This window comes from Myotis daubentonii, chromosome 3, assembly GCF_963259705.1.
Source record: "Myotis daubentonii chromosome 3, mMyoDau2.1, whole genome shotgun sequence".
NCBI classification, from domain to species: Eukaryota; Metazoa; Chordata; class Mammalia; order Chiroptera; family Vespertilionidae; genus Myotis; species Myotis daubentonii.
Window position 1 is genome coordinate 170,640,934 of NC_081842.1, and position 21,459 is coordinate 170,662,392.

The following is a 21,459-nucleotide window of genomic DNA, read 5'->3' on the forward strand; positions in this document are numbered from 1 at the left end:
GGTTCTAAGAAAAAAAAAAAAAGAGGCATAAATAGTTTAACTGAATTTTCTAAGGTTACATTGGAGGTAAGTGGCAAAGCCAAGCTTTGAACAAAGTCTGTCTGGCTCTAAAGTCTGTTCTCTTAACCTCTGTACAATTCTAGCTGTCATACTTTATTGAACTAGCTAGGATGATTTCTAGGTCTTAATGTTCTTTTATAAAATATTTATTGATTGATTTTGAGAGAAAAAGGAAGGGAGAGCGGGAGAGAGAGAGAGAGAGAGAGAGAGAGAGAGAGAGAGAGAGAGAGAGAGAGAGAGAAAGAGAGAGAGATTGATTTATTATTCCACTTCCTTATGCATTCATTGGCTGATTCTTGTATATGCCCTGGCTGGGGATTGAACTGCAACCTTAGTGTATCAGGATGACACTTTAACCAACTGAGCTACCCAGCCAGGGTCTGTTTTTAATGTTCTTTTCAATTTCTAGATTTTTTTGAGATAAGAAATGTCCTCTCAAGTATTTAGTGTCTTTTGTATGGTAGATGCTGGATAAATGTTTGCTGAATGAATGGATAGTTGAATGAATAAAAAGACACTCCTACTCTCACACTGGAAAGTACTTGAAAGTCTGTGATAAATGATGTGAGAAATCTAAAATGCCAAAGAATTCTGAAACAAGACTTTTAGAAGACTAAATGCATACTCTTTTGAATTGCGTATTCACTTCCAGATCTTTCTGTGTTTTCAGTTTGAATTTTTATTTGGCAGTCTTTAAGCAAAGTTGATTTGCATAGGTAACCAAAGACAAAAGTAGCATCTAACTCATAGAAGGTGTTGTGAGGATTGAATGAAACAACACATGTAATATATTCAGAGCAGTGCCTGATGCATAGAAATCTGTAAGGGCTGTTACTATTACTGCTATTTGAATCAAAGGCAGAAGGGTGTAACTGTTAAGTGCATGGACTTTGGTGCTACACTGATTGGGTTCAAAGCCCAGCTCCAGTGTTTATTAGCTGTGTGACCTTGGGTAAATTACTAAAATAGAATAATAGTATGTGTCTCAAATGGTTGTGATGAGGATTAAACATTCTTAGTCATATATGCAAGAGTACACTTTGAGCATTTAATCCTCACCACAACCATTTGAGGTACATATGTTTATTATACTACTTTAATTCTAAGTGTTATATTTTTCTACTATCTATCTCACTTCAAATAGTGTTTTTCACACAGTAAGTATGATATAAGTGTTTGCTGTTATTATGATGGTGTATTATTTATGATGCCTGGCAGATAATATTATAAAGGAAACATTTATAAAGGAAACACCTAGGATGATTTCTAGGTCTTTATTTGGGCCTCTGGATAGCAAGCACTTTAATTAGGTAATACCAGAGGAGGAATACCATGGACTCACACTTGCTGGCACTACTTTAGAATCCCAATGATCATGTTACAAGGAGAAAGACATGAGGTAGACCGTGAAGCATATACAATCAGGTACAAAGAAATGCCTTGGTGACTCTGGGGACAAAAGGCAGTCCCAGCATCTTGATCTTGGAGAAGTCAGTAAGCTTTGGCTAGAGATGAGGTTTAAAGCTTGGGCTTTATTTGCAGGCAATTGCAGAGTTATACTCAGCAAGTGAAGGAGACAGATCTGTGTTTTACAAGGATCACACTTTGGCAACTGTGTACAGACTGTATTATTTATAGTTATAAACCAGAGATTAGAGATCTCATACAAAAGGTCTTCAACAGCCTTAAGCTGGAGAGATGATGAGGGTCTGGACTTGCAAAGAAGTGGGGAGGATGGAGAGGAGAGGCCAGCTCATTATGAATAAGGGAGGTAGAATCTGGTCTGGATAACTAAATAGATGTGTGAGTAATGAATCAAGGATGGCCTTGAGATATGTAACTTGGGTAAATGGTTGGAAGGTTAGGCCACTAAATGGGAGAGGGGAGACATCTGGTTGATTTGGAGGTGCACGTGGTTTGTCTGAGCAGAGATGTCTAGGAAGAGACTGGCTCTAGGAGTCTAAAGTTCAGTCAAGGGATCAGGTCTTGCCCTGGCCAGTTTGGCTTAGTGGATAGAGTGTCAGCCTGTGGACTGAGGGGTCTCGGGTTCAATTCCTGTCAGGGGCACATGCACGGGTTGCGAGATCCATCCCCAGGAGGGGGTGTGCTGGCGAAAGCCAATTGGTGATTCTCTCTCATCATTGATGTTTCTCTCTCTCTCTCTCTCGCTCTCTCTGAGATCAGGTATGAAGATAGAGATTTTTTTCCCCACCAAGTCTATGAGAAGAGAAGAGATAAAGGAGAGGATACTAACATTCAAGGAATGGGCAGAGGAAATGGGGCCAGTGAAAGAGAGAGAAGGGAATGTCAGAGAAATAGGAAGAGAATGGAGAATAAAGTGCGGAGAGATTTTTCTAAGAGGAGAAGTGTTAAATTTCAGAGACATCAAGTAGGAGGAACACCAAAGAGGTTGATGGTGACCTTTGGCAGAGCAGTCAGTTGACTTTTGGGTCTGGAATCTAAATTGTCTGCTGGGGGTCAAGGAGGGGATGGGAAGAGAGGTTATAAAACCACCAACTGTGAACTGTTTGTTCTAGAAGTTTGATTTACAACCAAAGGAAAGAATCCAGTGAGTGATGAATTACGTAGAATACAGGGTTCAGAAGGATATATTTTATATGGGGAAGATTTGAAAGTAAAATTGAGGAAAGGTATGAAAGAAGATCATTGAAGGAGCAAGTCATAGAAGATGATCAAAGGTAATTAATAATAGCTCATATTTATTGAGTGTATACCATGTGCTAAGTCCTTTGTCTAGTAAGTACCCTTCACATACTAACTCATTTAATCCTTACTCTCACCCTGGAGGCAAGGGCTAAACAAAGCACATGCTATTAACCTGAGTCTATGCTGGCCAGCTGTCCACAATAGGTCTAAGAGCACAAGTAAAGGTATATGTTCATAAGTAAAGAGATATGCTTTTCCCAAAAGGTAGACATTGCTTCCTTGGAGATCAGGCATAGGAAAATGATCAGCTTGGAAGCTGAAAGTGTTTCTATTTGATGGCTCCTTCCCTCAACTTCCCTAGTAAAATAGAGCATCTGTTTTGAGAAGGAGGTGAAGAGGCAATGATCTGGAAGGATCACCACAGAGCCTGGGATTGTACTAGAATTAAATAAAAAGACTTCCAAGCAAAACACAGCTCTATTATCTTAAAAACAAAACAAAATATAACTGTGATCTAAGTGGAGTAGATATGACAAGTGCCCAGATAACTGCAATATCAGGTAGCCATAATCGAAACAGCTATATGAGTATCCCCAGGGAGATACTGTATCTTCTCAAAAGGGAGGAGGTCAAAACATATTTCAAAGAATGTGTTATATTTAAAAAATAGTTTCAATGAGTTGTCCTGGAGGCTTAGTATCCCATTCTTTCCAAACCACAGCTGGATAGCTTGCTAAGACTTAGTCAGTTGTTCAATAAAAGAGTTGTCAACAAGGATTTCAGGAAACTGGAGTTGAGGAGAACCAGTTCAGAATGGGAGGGCAGGGGTTGAGGGCATTGAACCTCAGTTTTCTAACCAAATAATGGGTGTTGCCTCTGCAAGAATCCTTCTCTTCTTCCTCTTTTTTTCTCCTCTAACTCTTCCCTATTGAATGCTTACCAAATACTTGGCACTTAGCTAAGTTCTTTATACACTGAATGGATTCAATCCTCCCCACAGCTTTTTAAAAATATATTTTTACTAGAGGCCCGGTGCATGGAATTTGTGCACAGGAGGGGGGGGTTGTCCCTCAGCCTGGCCTGCACCCTCTCCAATCTGGGACCCCTCGGGGGGATGTCTGACTGTTGGTTTAGGCCCTATCCCACAGGCAGTCAGACATTCCTCTAGCAATCCAGGACTACTGGCTCCTAACCACTCACCTGCCTGCCTGCCTAATACCCCCAACGGCCCTCTCCTGCCGGCCTGATCTCGGCCCCAATGGCCCTCCCCTGCAGGCCTGATCTTTCCCCCAACTGCCCTCCCCTGCTGGCCTGGTTGCCCCTAACTGCCCTCCCCTGCAGGCCTGGTCACCCCCAATTTCACTCCCCTGCAGGCCTGATCGCCTCTAACCCCCTGCCAGCCTGATCTCAGCCCTAACTGCTCTTCCCTGCCAGCCTGATCTCACCCCTAACTGCCTCTGCCTCAGCCCTCACCACCATGGCTTTGTCTGGAAGATGCCGGTTGATCCAGTCTAATTAGCATAGTACCCTTTTATTAGTACACTAGAGGCCCAGTGCACAAAAATTTGTGCACTCGGGGGGGAAGGGGGGTCCCCTCAGCCCGACCTGTGCCCTCTCGCAGTCTGGGACCCCTCGGGAGATAACGACCTGCTGGCTTAGGCCTGCTCCCGGGTGGCAGAGGGCAGGCCCAATCCCTAGGTGCAGCCCCTGGTCGGGGTCAGAGCAGGGCCGATTGGGGAGTTGGGGCGCCACCCCCTGTCATGCACAGAGCAGGGCGGATCGGGAGGTTGCGATGCCACCCCCAGTCACGCTCAGGGTAGGGCCAATTGGGGGGTTGGGGCACCGCCCCCTGTCACACTCAAGGCAGGGTCGATAGGGATGTTGCGGCACCACCCCCTGTCACGCACAGAGCAGGGCCCATCAGGGGGTTGAGGAGCTCCCCTCTGTCACTCACAGAGTAGGGCCTATAGGGGAGTTGGGGCACTGCCCCCTGTCACACACAGAGCAGGGCGGATCAGGGGGTTGGGGCACCACCACTGTCACACTCAGGGCAGGGCCAATGGGGAGGTTATGGTTCTACCCTGTCACACACAGAGCAGGGCCCGTGGGGGGGGGGGGGTGGTTGGGGCGCCGCACCCTGTCACAAACAGAGCAGGGCCAATCAGGGGGTTGGGGAGCCGCAGCCTGTCACACACAGAGCCTCGGGGCGATCAGGGGGTTGGGGAGCTCCCCCATATCAGGCACAGAGCAGGGCTGATCAGGAGGTTGGGGCACCTTCCCCTGTCACGAACAGAGCAGGGCGGATAGGGAGGTTGTGGCCCCGCCCCCTGTCACACACTGAGCCACAGGGCAATCAGGGGGTTTGGGCACTGCCCTCTGTCATGCTGATCCCGGTGCTGGGAGGCATATTACCCTTTTACTATATAGGATAGAGGCCTGGTGCATGGGTGGGGTTGGCTGGTTTGCCCTGAAGGGTGTCCTGGATCAGGGTGGGGGTCCCCACTGGGGTTCCTGGCCAGCCTGGGTGAGGGGATGATGACTGTTTGCAGCTGGTCACACACCCTTCAGGGTGGGGATCCCCACTGGGGTGCCTGGCCAGTCTGGGTGAGGGGCTGAGGGCTGTTTTCAGGCTGGCAGGTGACGGAAGCTCCCAACCGCTCCTTTTTTTCTTTTTCTTTTTTATTCTGGGCCAGCTTTAGCTCTGGCTCCAGCTCTGAGGCCTCTGCTGCTGAAAGCAGGTATCTGGTTTGTTTGTGTTCTATAATCGAAACAATGTATAACTCCAGCTCTTAGATCCTGGCTCGCTGAAAGCAGGTTTCTGGGCTTTTGTTTAGCTTCTATATTTGTTACAATGTTTCAAACTGCAGGCTCAGAGGCCGGCAAGGCAGGCAGGGAACATTGGTTTCCTCCGTCACTGAAGCAAGCAAGCCTCATGTTAGTTTCAAGCTGCCTGACTGCCGGGGGCCATCTTGGCTGGCAGTTAATTTGCATATCGCCCTGATTAGCCAATGGGAAGGGTAGCAGTCGTACACTAACTACCATGTTTCTCCTTTATTAGATAGGATATTTATTTCAGAGAGGAAGAGAGAGATAGAAACATCAATGATGAGAGAGAATGATTGATTGGCTGCCTCCTGCATGCCTCCTACTGGGGATCAAGCCTGCAACCCAGGCAGGCATGTGTCCTTGACTGGAATCAAACCCGGACCCTTTAGGCTGAGGCTCTATCCCCACAGCTTTTGTGAAGAAACCCTCATCTTCATTTTATAGGTGACTTTGCTGAAGCTCTGAGAGCTCAAGTTACTTGCTCAAGGTCCCAGAATTTTACCCAGATCTGTTTAATGCTAAATCCTTGCTTCTTATACTGCCTCCCATAATTATACAAACACATTTGGCATATAGGAGATGCCTAATAAATTAGTAATGGATAATAATAATTACTAATGAATATATATTCAACAACATGTGATGCTTAGGGAATTTAGCAAGATTTAAAATGAATAGAACCCACCCAGCCAGTGTGTTCAGTGGTTGAGTTCAATTCCCGGTCAGGCCACATGCCTGGGTTGTGGGCTTGAATTGCAGTAGAGGGCTTGTAGGAGGCAGCTGGTTAGTGATTTTCTCTCATCATTTATGTTTCTCTCTCTCCCTCTCCCTTCCTCTCTCTGAAATCAATAAAAATATACTTTAAAAAATAGAGTGAATAGAACCCAAGGTATCCTTGCGGCAGGAGGAAACACTATTTTTTTTTTTTTTTTTTTTTTTTAGCAAACAAATTTAACTTACTATGTTTCAGGCACTATTTTAAGTAGTTGACACAAATTATTCCATTTAATCTTCATGACAATCATATTTGGAGAGAGTATTATTATTCCCATTTTATAGCGGAGGCATTGAGTGACAAAATGATTACCCCTAACTAGCCCGGGCACACAGCTAAGAAGTAGCAAAGCCAGATTCAGACCCCAGTTAGTCTGGCTCCAGAGTCCATGCCCTTCATCGCTACACAATGCTGACCCTGTGAAGATCAAATGGAGCCAGAGTGTGGAGTCCCTGTGCACCCACCCAAGGAGAGCACCCATGTCCTGTCCCTTTCTCAGAGCTGAGGTCTCTTCCATGCCTCTTACAACAGTGATTCTTTAGGACTTAGCATCTTGGGTAACAGCCATGGCATCACCCAGACCCTCTTACATACCTGAAATTATAAGCTTTCTGAGAGTAAGAGCAGATTCGTCCTTTTTGTATTTGCAGCCCAGCAATTGCCAAATACTTGGCATATGGCATACACATGACAAATATTTATGAAATAAATGGGAGAAAGTACCATAAAATCATTCGGGCTTCCTGTATCAGATTTCTTAAAAAGGTAAGACATATATCAGAAACTGGGTCGTTACCCAGAACTAGAAAACATTTATTCACAATGATGTATGCAGTCCTATGTTCATTGCAGCATTATCCATGGTGACCAAGACATGGAGACAACCAAAGTGTCCTTTGATAGATGATTGAATAAAGAAAATGTGGTGCATGTATACAACGGAATACTACTCAGCCATAAGAAAAGATGAAGTCCTGCCATTTACGACAACATGGATGGACCTTGGGAATATCATGCTAACTGAAGCAAATCAGTCAGAAAGCCAAGAACCATATTATTTCATTCAAATGTGGGATATAAAACTGAAACTCATAGACAACAGTAGACAATCAAGTTACCAGAGGGAAGGGGTTGGGAAAGTAGTGAATTATAAAGAGGGCCAAATATATGGTGGCAGAATGTGATTTTACACTGGGTGGTGGGCACACACCAATATGCGGATCGTGTATCATAGAAATGTACACTTGAAAACTATATAATCTTTTTAAACAATATCACCCCCTTTAAAATTTAATTTAAAAAGTTATTACTAGGGGGAAAAAAGAAATTGGGAAACTTTACCCTCATAAGCTGTTACATTAAGATGGAAATATTGATAAAGCAACTTGAAATCTTTGGTAAATAGGGTCTTTATTAGGGTTTCACATCATGTCAACAGAATAAAAATATTTTAGCAATCGATTCCAGGTTAGCCATGCCAAAATTAATTTTGTGCACTGGATGTCTTTTGTTAACATGTATTCCTCAAGAATGTCCTCAAAACACTTTGAAATTGTGCTTAACAATTGCTTCCATGAGTCATTCGTCTTGAAAATTGGTCTTCAGCTTGGATAAAGCCTTAATGGCAAAAACCTGCAAAGAAAGATTTGCAAAGATTTAAGGCTTCATTGGCGGGAGTTTGCTCTGAGTGGGAGTAGGGTGCTCAGGAAGAAAACAGAGTTGGATGTATGAACAAAGGAGCAGCCAGAGAACACTAGAACAGCGCCTGTCTCAGAACTGGCAGGAACAGGACTTTCTGAGCGAATGTCTCCTGAGGACTCCTGGGGAAAGCGGGAGGGAGGCCGTGGGCACGCCAGAGAGGTGATTTCTCCTCATTTCCACGGCCCTGCAGGTTTCTTTCTTTGTTGAGTTCGAAGGGCACAGCTCACATAAAGGAGATAAGAACCGCGGCTCCGCAGTAGGCTTTCTAGCGTAGGCTCCATGAGGGCAAGGCCTCTGTTGGGCCCACCGCTCTTCCCCAGCATCTAGATCAGTTCCTGGCACCCGCACGCATTCCTTCAGTATGTGGTAATTGCATGAATGATGTGTTACGTCTACCACAGAATCTGAACTCCCCAGGCTTCTAGCAGTGTGATCAAGAGAATATTCCTTAATTTCTCTGAACTGGCTTTTTTAAAAAAATGATAAAAGAGTACCTACTGCATAGGACTGTTGTGTGTATTAATGATGATAACATACTTTGTAGGGCATTTCATGAGTCATTTGGTACAGTGCTTGGTACATAGGAAGCAATCAGTGTACGTTGTTGTTGTGACTGTCATAATTACCGACATTAGTATCAGGCTGCTGTTAGATCTGATGTTTGGGGAATGACCTGCCCTCTGCACTCCCTGCCGCTGCAGTTTCCTTTGTCTAATGCAAAGGGGAAATATTAAAGGTCCTTGACTTTCATGTATTTTACCCTCACACAACCTTTACCTTCCCCCATTACATATAGACACCTGCAGCTGATTTTGTTGGAGATTACCCTTCATGGTGAGCTACTTAGTGATGATTCTGAGCTCCTTTACAGTTAGCATGGGGAAAGGATTGGGCTTTGGCCCAAGTCAAGGCCTATTCTCACCCCAGATGGTCTAGGGCTGAGTGAAGCCTGAGTCTTTCTTCCTGACATTGGCCGTGTGTGGGGGGCCTTCCTGAACCCCTGGATAGCCAGAGACTGGAATGTGTTCATTCATATTCATTCGTTCATTCACTCATTCAACACAATTTCTCTGCCTCAGTGTTGGTAGCTGTCTACATATCACAGGATCGCTGTCCAGGGCAGGTGTTTCTTGGCCTGTTCAGGCTTTCCTCCCACCGCCATTCTCCAAGGGGAGGGGCAGATGGAGAGAAGCTTATGAGCATGTCAAAGTACACGGTGAGACGGGGAGGGAGAACAGTCAAGAGGGCATGGGGAGGGGGATCAGCCAGCTCAGACCCCACTAGGTTTATGTTAGGGAAACTGGCAGAGAAAGGAGCCTTTCTCTGACCCCTGCTCCAGAAACGGAGCACATGCCATCTCAGAGGTAGACACTGGAGGCATCCCAGCTCTCTGCTGCAGCCTCTTTCAAGTCTGGAAAACAGCAGGAGGCTGGCTGGCTACTTCAGGCTGTCAGCTGCCTCCCACAAGAAGCCCCTGGAAACCGATCAAGATTTTTACCTTCCCCTTCCAAGTGGCCTGGGTTCAAAGAGGCAACTTCATAAGACACAATGATGAGAGGGGTTATAGTTCTTTGCTTTGTTATGCTGTTTTGCTACTTGAGAACAGAACCCCTCCCCCTTTGTAACACGGAAACATTTGCCGAGAGCCCACTTGTCAGGCTCTATGCCAGGCACTTTGTAACATTGGTATTAGCATCCTTTAAAAAAAAGAAATGAGAAAGGTAAGTCTCAAAAAGGTAAGTAATATTCTCAGATCTACATATACAGCTAGTAAGACTTAAAGCAGTGACTGAATAAGCCAAATGCGTGAAACGTAAAAGAAAAGGTGAAATGGAGTTTATTCAGGGTGGGTGCTGATGTGTAAAATGGGAGAAGGTGGTGGGGTATTTATGAAACAGTTTCATCTAAAGATCAGGTTGAAAGTAACAGTCTTCCCAGCTCTGGGTTCTGAATAGTTACTACTCAAGGTTAGTGTGCAAAAGGAGGTACTAGGAAAGGTACATATAAAACAAGACAAAGGAGCTCATAGAGAGAAATGGGAAGGGTGGTTCCTTTAAAAAACACACACACATTTTTAAAAAGTTGTGAATGTATATATATATATATATATTCTTTCATATTGAGAGAGAGAGAGAGAGAGAGAGAAGGGAAAAGTGACACTGAATAAATAGAGTGTGAACCCAAAGTGCCTGCTCACATTCACAGACACTATGAGAAAATACCAACACTGAAGGAGACACAGGGATGCCATTTATGGATAAAAGCTATTTATGAGAATGAGAAGCCTCCCAGTGAGATTATTACTCTAGTTAGGTCCCTCCGGGAAGTAAATTAGGTGTTTGAGGAGGTGTATGCGATTCTCTTAGATCTCTACATTACATGTACTGCGATGATGATAATGATATGCTGCCTTTGGCTTCCAAAAGGGGCTTTCTCAACTCCAGGAAATGAGCCCTGTCTGTGCAAGGTGCTGTGCTGGGGCTGTGAGAGAGACAAAGGCTCGGGCCATATTCTCCTTGCTCTTAAGGAGTTTGCAAGCCCGGGGTGACAACAGGGCACATATGCAGATGTAGGTGCAAACTATAGCCCGGGATAGACGTGCCAGTAAATGCTATACAGGAATGGGGAACGGAGGTGCGGGACAGGAGATGCAGTTACTGGTGATTGGGAGCAGTTTTTAGAATGTTTCTATGTTTAAAGTTCACTGAGTGTCTTGTCAGCGTCCTTGTCAGTTAATTACTTAGACGGCTCCTGAAATATGATTCAAAAAATAATTATAGCATGATAAAATTTTAGAGCTGAGAAAGAAAACCAATGAATGATCATTTTTACTAGTTTTTTACACATGATTATTGATTTCCCTTAAGGGTTCCTAATTATAATAATTAATAATATCTTGCAAGAACACCACAAGCTAGATATTAGTTAATAATATCTTGCAAGAACACCATGAGTTAGGTACTATTATTATCTCCACTTTACAGATCAGAAAACTGAGCCTTGGAGAAAGTAGGTGCCCTGGATCACATGTAGCAAAGGTCAGAGCTGGGAGCTAGGCTCCACCCCAGATGCAGCCAACTCAAACACTGATGCTCTTTTCTACTTAGAAATTAAGAATCCAAAAGTCAGTTTTAATTTTCAAAAATGCATAATGGAAACTATAATTTTTTAAAAAGCTGTTCATGGGGATTAATGCTATGTGTGTCTGCCCTCACTCAGTTGGCAATATGGGTAATCTCATACAAGTTAGAAGCACTGGTTAGCAGTGAGCAATATCTCTTTTTAAAATTAAAATGTTAAATAATAAGTGCCCTTTCAAAACAGAGTATCACCTTGGTGGGGAACCAGTATTTTATTCCAAGCCTTTCATTTCCAGACCTTGGAGAGTTAGGTCAGTTACTCTGAAGACCTACACTTGGGAGGCAAGAGGATGGAAGGGTATTGTAGCAGTTCATAGAAAAGTGAGTTGGGGAACTCACTAATCTTAAACAAATAAACCAATTCAGCTCGCCAAGAATTTCTTATAGATCCAATTCATATTTGAGGTGCATGGAACACCATTTCTTTCTTCCTTCATAGTGAAAAGTAGAATCAAATGAAAAGTAAATCTTAATATTGAATCCTATCAACTTTACCAAAAAATATCCCCTTGTGTTAAAAAAAAAAGAGAGAAATTCTAACCCTAAGGCATCATTATTATTTAAATATGTGGAAGTTGGCAGCTTGCTGAGATGAGAACACATAATGTAGCGTATACTAGCAAGAGAAGGACATTCTTTCTATTTATGGTGCTCTGGAACTTACTCCTGTCAGGAAAAAAAAAAAAAAAGATGTGTCTGAAAAGGCAAAGAAGGAAGGCAAAAGGCAAAGAAGGAAGGCAAATGGGCCGCACTGGTCTATCTATGTTTGGGCACCAGTCAAACACTCTGACCACGAATGTTGACAAGAATTCCTCCTGCTTCTTCCTGTCTGATCTGATGTCGTCCACGGTTAAGGTTGTTCATCTCTACTCAGTGGCTCCCAGCTAGACTGAGGAGTCTAGGTGCCACGACAAGGACACGTGTCTTCACATCTTGGTATCTAGCCTCCAGTGCTGAGAAAAGAGAGCATGGAAAGGGTTAAGGGCTCAGTGAGTGACTGCTGGTTAGGGGAAGAAGGAATAAAGAGCAAACATATCCCAGAACTGTTCAGGCTGTTAGTGTAGTCTTATATCCATAAAGTTTGATACCAGTTCAGCAAGAAGTCTCTACTTGAACTTTAGAAATGAGCACCTCTATGATGTGTAAGCTGCATGGCATCTTCTGGAAGGGCAATACAAGTTCAGGAGCAGAGTAGAGGAGGAGACAGGACTTTCCACGTTCCCTTGGCTTAAAGAGGGTGTCCATGGAGATGGAGGGGAGGGGAGGGGCAAGAAATCAGGTGTGTAAGCCGTGGTGGGTGGTGGAAACCCTGCATGTGTGAGTGGAGAGGAGAGGTTATCAGACCCAGGGTCTATTGAGAAATGTGTGTAGTGCTGGCCAAGTGACCAGTTTATGAAACACAGATAAACCAGGCCCAGGAATTTATTCTCCATAGAGCAGGAAATCTCTTGTGTCCCACCCTCTGTTCCCGCCTCGAGGTTGAGGTTAAGTATAAGCATAAGTATATCCTCACTAAGAGAGAACAAACATTGCAATTTAATATGTGTACCATCTAAATCAAATGTCTCTTTTAGGCTTTTGAAATGCAAACGGTGGGCTTGTTTTCACATTCACTGATTTATTCAGGCCACAAAAGTTTACGGAGGACCTACTAGAGCTAGAATTTTGTTAGGCACCACGGGGGGTGCAAAGATGAATAAAACTCGGTCCCTATCCCCCAGGAGTTTAGGCTCCGCGGTGGAGACAAACGCCCTTACAAGTCCTTTACAATAGGAGCTAAGAATGTAAACAGGAACTGTAGGGGCTCAGTTCCCGGGGATGTTACAAAGATGGTTTGGAAAATTAGCAAGGTTCTTCAGGCGAGTTGATTTTTAAAACTCTGATGGACTTTAAAAAACAATTTTTTTTTTAAACGCAAGAACTAGGGTCAAGGCTCTGGAAACACAGGGAGTGGGGTATCATGTAAGGAACAGCGGTCTGATTTGGCTGGAGCACAGGGTTCCTCAAGGGGTGCCGTGGGGCGGGCGGGCGGGAGGCGGGGTGGGGTGGGGTGGGGTGGGGGGGAATTTAGCTGGGTGTGTGCCTAATAACAGAGGCTGGGCTCAGGCATTAGGGAGCCGAGCTGAGACATTATTCCACATCTCTGTTCTTTGATTTAAACATTGTTGGGGTCCCTTTAAAAAAAAAATTCTCCTCCTCTTTCCTAAAGAGAGTTCTAGCAGTTGGGGGGTGGGGACCATTTCCTAAAGTCAACGCCTTCGTTAAAGGTCTGCAAAGCTACCCACGAGTGATTTAAATCTCGCACCAGACAAGAAAGCGTGTAAGAGGCGGGGTAGGGGGAACCCACTTAACAGCAACATCAGCCCCCAAACGCCACGGGCCCCAGGCGGGACAAGCTGCCGGCCTGACTCGGGAGCTCGGAGCCCCGCACAGGCGGGCAAGGGGGTGAGGAAGAGAGGGAGGTAGGGAGGGAGGGAGGAAGCGCGAGAGGGAGGGAGGAAGAAAGGGAGGGAGGCGGTGTCATGTGATCCGCTTCCCTGCTCCTTTAAGCGTCCACAGGCGGCGGAGCGGCCACAATCACAGCTCCGGGCATTGGGGGAGCGCGAGCGGCTGCGCCGGGGGAATCCGTGCGGGCGCCTGCCGTCCCTGTCCCATCCTCGCCGCGATCCCGCACCCCTGAAGTTTTGCAGCGCCCAGAAAGGAGGCGAGGGAGGGGGGGAGCGTGAGAGGAGAGCGAGCAGAAGCACACCCTAAAACATTTTATTTCCAAAAGAAAAGGAAAAGGGGGGGGGCGCAAGAATGGCTGGGGCAATTATAGAAAATATGAGCACCAAGAAGCTATGCATTGTTGGTGGGATTCTGCTCGTGTTCCAAATCATCGCCTTTCTGGTGGGAGGCTTGATTGGTAAGTGCCAGAGCTGCAAACTTTTCCCCCTTTCTCTCTTTTCGGGCCCCTTCCCTCTTTGCCTCTCGGGCTACTTGTTACAGTATCACTGTCTTGCTTCTATGATCTAATTAGTCCGGCTATTGTGCCTAAGAAAGCAGAGCTCCATGGGGCTCCGTGGGGCACAATCCAGTCTAGTGGCTAAGAGAAAAGGAGGGGAAAAAGTTTTGGCCTAGTTTCAGTATCCACTTGAAAGGAAGGAGGGGGGTGGCGGGGGTGGGAATCTTAAGCATGGCGACGGATCGCGGGAGGAAGCGCTGGGTTACAAAGTTGATTGCTGCTCCCCCCACCCCCGCTTTTTCCCGCGCTCCCCCCCTCCCCTTTCCTCTCCTTTCCCTCCCATTCAGCTCCGGAGGGCATCGTAATAGACTTTATTAGGAACAACAGAAGAGTCGGGGAACTGCGCCCCGTGCAAATCCGGAGCCCAGTTACAGGGTTGTGCTGGTTGCCTGTGGAAATGCATTTGGTCTTCGCAGCCAGGGGGTGAGAGTTTGTATTTTGGGTCCCAACCTCCGCTCCCTCTGCTCCCTCGCCGCACCCTACCCCGCCCTCCGCCGTTGCAGTCAGAAGGTCCGAGCGGTGGGCAGGGAGGCAGGATGGGGTGGGGTGCGGTGGGAGAAAGTCCTTGGCTGGCGCCGATGGAAGTTGGAGAGGTCGGAGGGGAACAGCGTATCCGAAAGGTGTTGCTTTTGGCCCGGCGCCCTCTTTCGAATCTGCCCTCCCCCACCTCTCAGAGCCCCGAGAGCGGGGGAGCCTGCAGCCCGCGGTCCCACCTTGGCTGGTGGGAAGCTCCCCGCCACCGCCGCAGCCCCGCGCAGGTGACAGCTCCCCGGCCCCGGCGACGAAGGCGCCCGCCCTCGGAGACCTCTCCCAGTGCGCGCAGCCCGGACCTCTCAGAGCCAAAGAGGCTTCCGGCTGAAGAAGAAGGTCTCCAGGACCTTCCACTCGAAAAACTACTACCCCCCCCCCTTTTTTCTTTTGCTGTCTCTTCCTCTTCATCCATCTTCCCGCCTCTCCACACTCTCCTGTCCTCTTCCCCCACGAGATTTAGGACATCCCGGCACAAACTTCAGCGCCAACTTTGCAGCCTGCGCGGATGGGAGATTTTGCTCCCTTCTGGGATCTGTAAAACTTTGTGGAGTGGGAAGTCCACGGAGGGGCTTTCTCCCCGCTTCCCTTTGCCAAGAGTCTGCACAGAACCGGCGTCCTAGTCGTCTTGGGGATGAGAGCTCGGGCGCTTTGAGTCCTATGCTTGGCGTTTTGTCTCCATACCTGGGTTTGATGGGAACAAATCAAAGGGAGCCTGGTTCTGTAAATCACTGTAACATCCAAGATAATTGTTTAAACAAAGGGGCGCGGGCAAAGCTTCACTGAGGAGAGAAATTGCTGGAGATCATACCTTTCTCGCTGTATGTAAGCAGAAAGGGGTTCAGAGTTTTCCAAGCTCGTATTTTCAATTTGGGCCAAACAGCTTAATCTTGTTATTCTTGGAACACCCCTTCCCCCCAAACACACACACACACACACACACACACACACACACACACACACACACACACAATCTCTCTCTCTCTCTCTCTCTCTCTCTCTCTCTCTCTCTCTCTCTCTCTCTCTCTCTCATTGAGCTTTCCTGTTATGAGCTCCTGTTTAGCTATGTGCAATCTCTCTGTTTCCTTGCATTGGATTTTTCGAGGCTCTTAATACATTCTCTGCTGGGAGCTGAAGGCAGCCTTTCCCTGTGCCCTCACAGTGATTATGCAGCGGTTACAATTACACCTCTTGTCTCCCTTGATGAGCAGTTGCAGTTAGATGCCATTGGATCTTGTGTGATTTCAGTGGCAGACCATAATTAAAATTTCTTGCACCTTGTGCTTTCAGAATTAAATTGGCCTATTATCCCTGTCTGACCTTCATCCTCTTTGAGGTTTTTGCACAGGCAGTGAACCATTACACATAGTTGCCTGGTGTTTGTTGGTGCACGTTTCTTTTTCTAAAGCTGATACTAACCTTGAAGAGCCCATCACCCACTGTCTTAGGTTTCTGAGGGCACTGATGGAATTAGTATAGTTTCTGGAGTCTTAGGACCAGGGAGATGGTTCCAGGACACTGGTGAGTGATGGCTGGACATTAAAGTTGCAGTAGAATCGGAACAGTTGCACGTTCAAAGAGGGGTTTGTCTAAGATCAGTGGGGCCAAGGGCTGTTTTCCCCAGAGAACTTGGTTAGTGACCATACTTGGTAACAGTCTCAAAAAGTTAGGGGTAGGTTCTAACTCTAATTAGATTCTCTTCAACAAATGACTTCCTCTCCAACTTTCCCTGAAAAAGAAAATAATTATGTCTAACACTTCTTGGGGGACATTGTTGTGAGTTCACTGTTTAGCTTCCCTCCTTCCTCAGTTGTCACAGCTATGTCCCCAGTTCTGGCTGGAAGACTGAAAAGATCAGATCCAGTCCATCTTAAATACTTAGAACAGAGACTTAGCCTTTATCTTGTCCATTTAGAGATTTTATTTATGTAGTTAGCTAGTTATTTATTACTGCTAAAGAAATCTAGGAACTTGGGTATACTACAAGACCCAAACATGGGAAATAAATATCAACAAATGGTAAATATGTTTTCCCACCAAACTTCCCTAAATTGGAAAGCAGGGGAAACCAATCGGAGAATAGAACTTCAACAAAGTGGGCCTGTGGAATCAATAGATGAAGGAGCAGTTTGTAGGCTGGGAAGCAAAGTTCACAAACTTCCTTCTCCACTCTCCCCACTGAGCACAGAACCTTACTTCTCAGTTCCACTGATATGTTAGAAGTCAGGTGTCCTGGGTGGGACGTGTCTATCTAATCCTCAGAGGCCAAGGGAAAACGTGAAATTTTAGCGGTGAATTGGCCATAATATATGTTCCTTTTTGATCACTATTGTCCCAGATGAAAGGAAACATGGCGACTTAGAAAGAGGAGGATCCGAATGGCAAAGCTCCTGGCTATCAGGATATAAGTACTACACACACATATACACAAAACAAAAACAAACACCTAAAACAATGGCAAGCCATACACCCCAAAGTGACCAGGCAAATCAATTAACCAACAGGCTTCAGTTTCCTCACTGTTAGGTTAATGAGTTTAAGGATTCTTCCAGTTATAAAATTGTATGAATTTTTCCGCACATTGAGAGATTTAGGTGGCATTTAGACTGTTGTTTGATTGCAGCTTTCTAAAATTGACGGGGAAACTTTAAACATTAAATAAAAAAGCAAATAGAGATTGGGTTTTTGTTTAGCCAGCTTAAACACTCCCCTGCCCCAAGTTGGTATGTGTGTTCGGGTGTGTGCACTTATTTATTTATTTATTTATTCTTGTGCCAGTGTCTGTGTACTGCTAAATCTTCACTGGGATTTTGCAAAAAGGCTCTGGAAAGCAATGTGTATGTGGCAGAATTTGGGGTTTTAAAAATTCACTAAATTATGCTATGCTTTTGTAAAAACCAAGCCATAATAAAATCTTTCCTCTGGTTGTCTTCTTATGTATTGGAAAGGTTTAAGTGGCTACCTTCTTTAGTATTTAGAACTCATTTAAAAATTTAAGAACCCCCTGAAGTAAAATAAAAAATTTTAAAGACATAGCTTAATCTTTATCCTCCTTAAAAATAAGCCTGCAGAAAAATTTTTTTAAAATAAATTTCCTTTGATTTCATGGAGAGACAGGCAGCTGCAGGGGTGAAGGGGGTGGGGAGAAAACCATGTGCCCTGAAACACGAGCGCAGCCACTAAAAATCATGAACTTGAATCCCTGGCCCATTATGTGTAATTTGCTCAGCTTCTAATTAGTCATGTCTGGGGGATATAATGGTTGAAAAAGCAGGTCACTGTTCCCACCTGTTCTAAAACTGTTAAGAGTATGGAGATGAGGACTGGATGAATAGAAAATTATTTCATTGCTTTAAGCATACACAGAAATGAGAATATTTCAGACTTAAACTACAAATAAGTATCAACAAATTACCAAAAATTGTTTTTTTAGGAAGGATTGCTCTTTCAAAAGCTCAGTATGTGAGCATATTAATTCTGAGACTATTATGTATGTGTATATATATATGTATATATGTGTGCATGTATTTATGTGTGTGTGCATATATGTAATCAGTTTTCTTAATTTTTACATGGACTTATGTACTACTTTTCAATGATATAGCCAATACTATTGTGCTATTACTGCTTAAGAGGTAACTATTGGTGGTCTTGGTTGTGGTTTATTCTCGTGAGTTTTTGTTTTTGCGACTCATTTATTTGGAAGTTACGGGATTTTAAGAAATTAAATACAATTACAGTTATGCAGAGTACATAAGAGTTTGTTTCCCAATACATTAGGTTTTAAGCTTGTTGTGGTATTTATTTTATTTTAGCATATGTTAATAATGCAGCACTTTTAATCCTGCAGTGTTTCTCTATCTGGTGAGAATCTTGAAAAGAACTAATTATTTGGCCTTTGGTAAATGTTAGCCCACATTTTTCTGTATTTGATTCTCCCTTTCAGTTTATAAAATTTTGTATTTGACTAAGTAATGTCCTTTCCCCCTCTTTGTTAACTACTAGAGTATCTACTGTGGTTTATAGGAGCACTCTGCACCTTCAAAAATTTTTTTAATTGAAATTACATTATTGACTTAAGAAAGCTAAACTACCTACTTGGTTATTGCAACAAAATCATGCTTGTGCTAACAATCTCTAATCATGCTTTCATCTGACTGTTCAGAGAAGCCTGTCTCGCTTTCTACTGGAACTTTCCCATTTCCCTATTAAAGGTGAGAAATATTTCCTTCAGATAATAGTGTGACGTGTGGCTTTGTAAGGTGTTCAAGTCCGCTGCCTGGAACCCATATCTAGACTCAAAGCCTTTCCTACCTAGTTGAAATTTTGCAATCACTTGGCCTTTAAAATTTTTAAAAATCCATATATACTGAGAAAATATTCTTACCTTATCTTCCTCATGAAAGTGTTTCTAATGAGATTTAGAATTTGAGATTTTACAAAGGTCCTTAGCTTAGTGCGCATGTGTGTCACCTGCCTAATGTGCAAAATATTGCTTAGAGCCTACTGTGTGCCCCAAATAGGGCTGTAATGCCGACCGGAGGTTAGGAGAGTGGGGACTTGAAACCCAAGTACCCTAGTGAAGCCAGAGGTAGAAAAGAGCCCCTCTAAATACAAGTTCATCAGCGAAAGATTTCCTGTGATAAGGCTTCTAGTATCAAAATAATTCTCACTCATTACAGGATTGAGAACATCTGAAATTAGAAGCCCTATTAATTATACCATCAAATAATTATATTAATATTTCACCTTAAAATGTATTAATAAAATACTCTAAGTAATGTTTAATATATGTTAAATGTGCACAATGTGTCAGACATTATCTAATTGAACCCATGCAAAGCCTTGCCAAATTGGTACTGTTGTGCCCAGTTAGCGCATAAACTGAGATGTAGAAAGGTCTAGTAAAAGTGCTCAAGATAACCTACTAGTAACTAATCAGGGTCAAAGCTGGGGCTCCAGGCAATCTGACAATAGAGCCAGAATTCTCAACTATTAGGTAATCCTGCCTCCACTTCCCAAAGTCTTGACTTCAGGGACGGAATAAAAATGGTTTGAATATAGAAAGACATATGATGAGTTAACTATTACAGTATCTAATGTGGTTTGTAGGAGCACTATGCAACTTCAAAAATTTTTGTAAAATAAAAAGACAACTAATTTCTCACTTGTAATCACTGGGTAACATATAAAAAGGAAAATATTTCAAAAACTATGATAAAAGAAATGGAGTCCAGCTGTGCCGCATAGCAGAAGAGTGGCCTTGCCAAGGCTAAGGGAGGACACCTTTTGATATTGCCAGTCCAACCAATTTCTTACAAGTTCTAACCAGTCTCCATAATTGTATGAATCATCCACTGCCTGAGCAGCCAAGTTCATTAACCATAATGTGCTTGAGCTCTGCTACTTTAAGGTAGATTACTCGATTTGGTTTTCTCTAGTTAGTGGTTTTAACATATTAATATAGTTATGTAGATCTGGACTTCAAAGGCTGAGGAGAGAAGGAGTCAACTGAGGTTGGAGAGGATTTTAGAGGGTGTGACTTAGTGATGGTAGAGCAATTGAAAGAAGAGCCTCCTACTGAAAACTGAAAATTCTATTCCCCAAAGGATATTTTTTGTTTATATTCACACCCATACATAATAATGAGGGCATTTCAAACCAGAGACTCCCATGTTGACACCTTGAATGGGTACATTTTGTTCTTTGGAAAAAATGCTGATAGGCTCAATTTTGACAGACTTTGAGAGATGATGGCAGATGGGGAGCATTAAGACATGAAATGATCATGTCTATTGCATTTAGGTTTTGTGTCTCCTCTGAGCTGTTGTAGTGGTGGTCTAATAGACAATGAGCCAGGTGTGGCTAGTCCTCAGAGAAAGCGCTTGGATGGGGATGGAGATCAGAGTGGAGAAGAGGAGCTTGAGGAATGTAAGTTCTCAAACTTGATGAAATGTTTTGCAATTTCCCTTTTCATCATAGGGCTAATCTAAAAGGATTGCTAAACAACAGAAAAGAGCAATTCATATGTTTTAGAATACAGAAATACTAAGGTTCTTTAGCTTTTTACTACTCTCTCTCTCCCACTCCCCACACCTCTAAATCTCATAGAGGAGCAAACGAGCAAACGCAATAATCAGATTGCCATCCAATCAGTAGTGGAAGATATGGCTTATTATGATTTGTCGCTGTGCGAGGATTTACTCGCTGACTATGGAAAGCATCTCGTGGGTATAGATTTATTTAATGATCATAACAACCTAGAGAAGCTGGTACATTCTCCAGTTTTCAGATGAATCTGAGGCACATTTAAGGAACTTTTCAGAGATAGTAAATAAGAGGGCTGACACTCAAGCCCATGTTCCTTGACTGAATCCTAAGCGACCTTAAGTCTAATGCTACTCTCCTCCTACTGGCCCTTCAATTTCCATGGGAAACAAAGGGTGGAGTGTGATGATACTGGTTCTACACAGATTCAGTAGAAGATGAAAGCTGTCTCCCCTTTTCCTGCTTCAACCCTTTTCCCAGACCACATACCCTCATCACTGCATGGGTACTAAGCATGGACCTAGTTAATTCCTAAACAAATGATCCCAATTCAAATACATATTAACCTCCTACACTTGCCATTGTAAATGTTGACCAGTGCTTGTAGATCATGCTGGGGGTGGGGAGCTGAACCTGAGAAAACTGCACCTCAGCTACCCCCTAAACTTTAGGGATCATTACACACAGCAAAGAGTGACTGAGAGTTGTAC

The 21,459-nt window shown here is 44.1% G+C and overlaps 1 protein-coding gene across 4 annotated transcripts in view; it reads left to right on the forward strand.

Annotated features, from left to right (window-relative positions):
• Nucleotides 1-13,717: 13,717 nt before the first annotated feature.
• The window catches only part of WLS (Wnt ligand secretion mediator), a 108,674-nt gene continuing 100,932 nt past the window's right edge, over nucleotides 13,718-21,459 (forward strand). For 2 of the 4 annotated variants that reach the window (XM_059689224.1, XM_059689225.1), the window contains exon 1: nucleotides 13,719-14,074. In XM_059689224.1, the coding sequence (XP_059545207.1) occupies nucleotides 13,969-14,074 (106 nt within the window). In that variant the 5' untranslated portion in view covers nucleotides 13,719-13,968. Of the gene's footprint in view, nucleotides 14,075-21,459 lie in introns of all 4 variants that reach the window. The other 2 variants (XM_059689222.1, XM_059689223.1) reach the window with 2 other exon arrangements.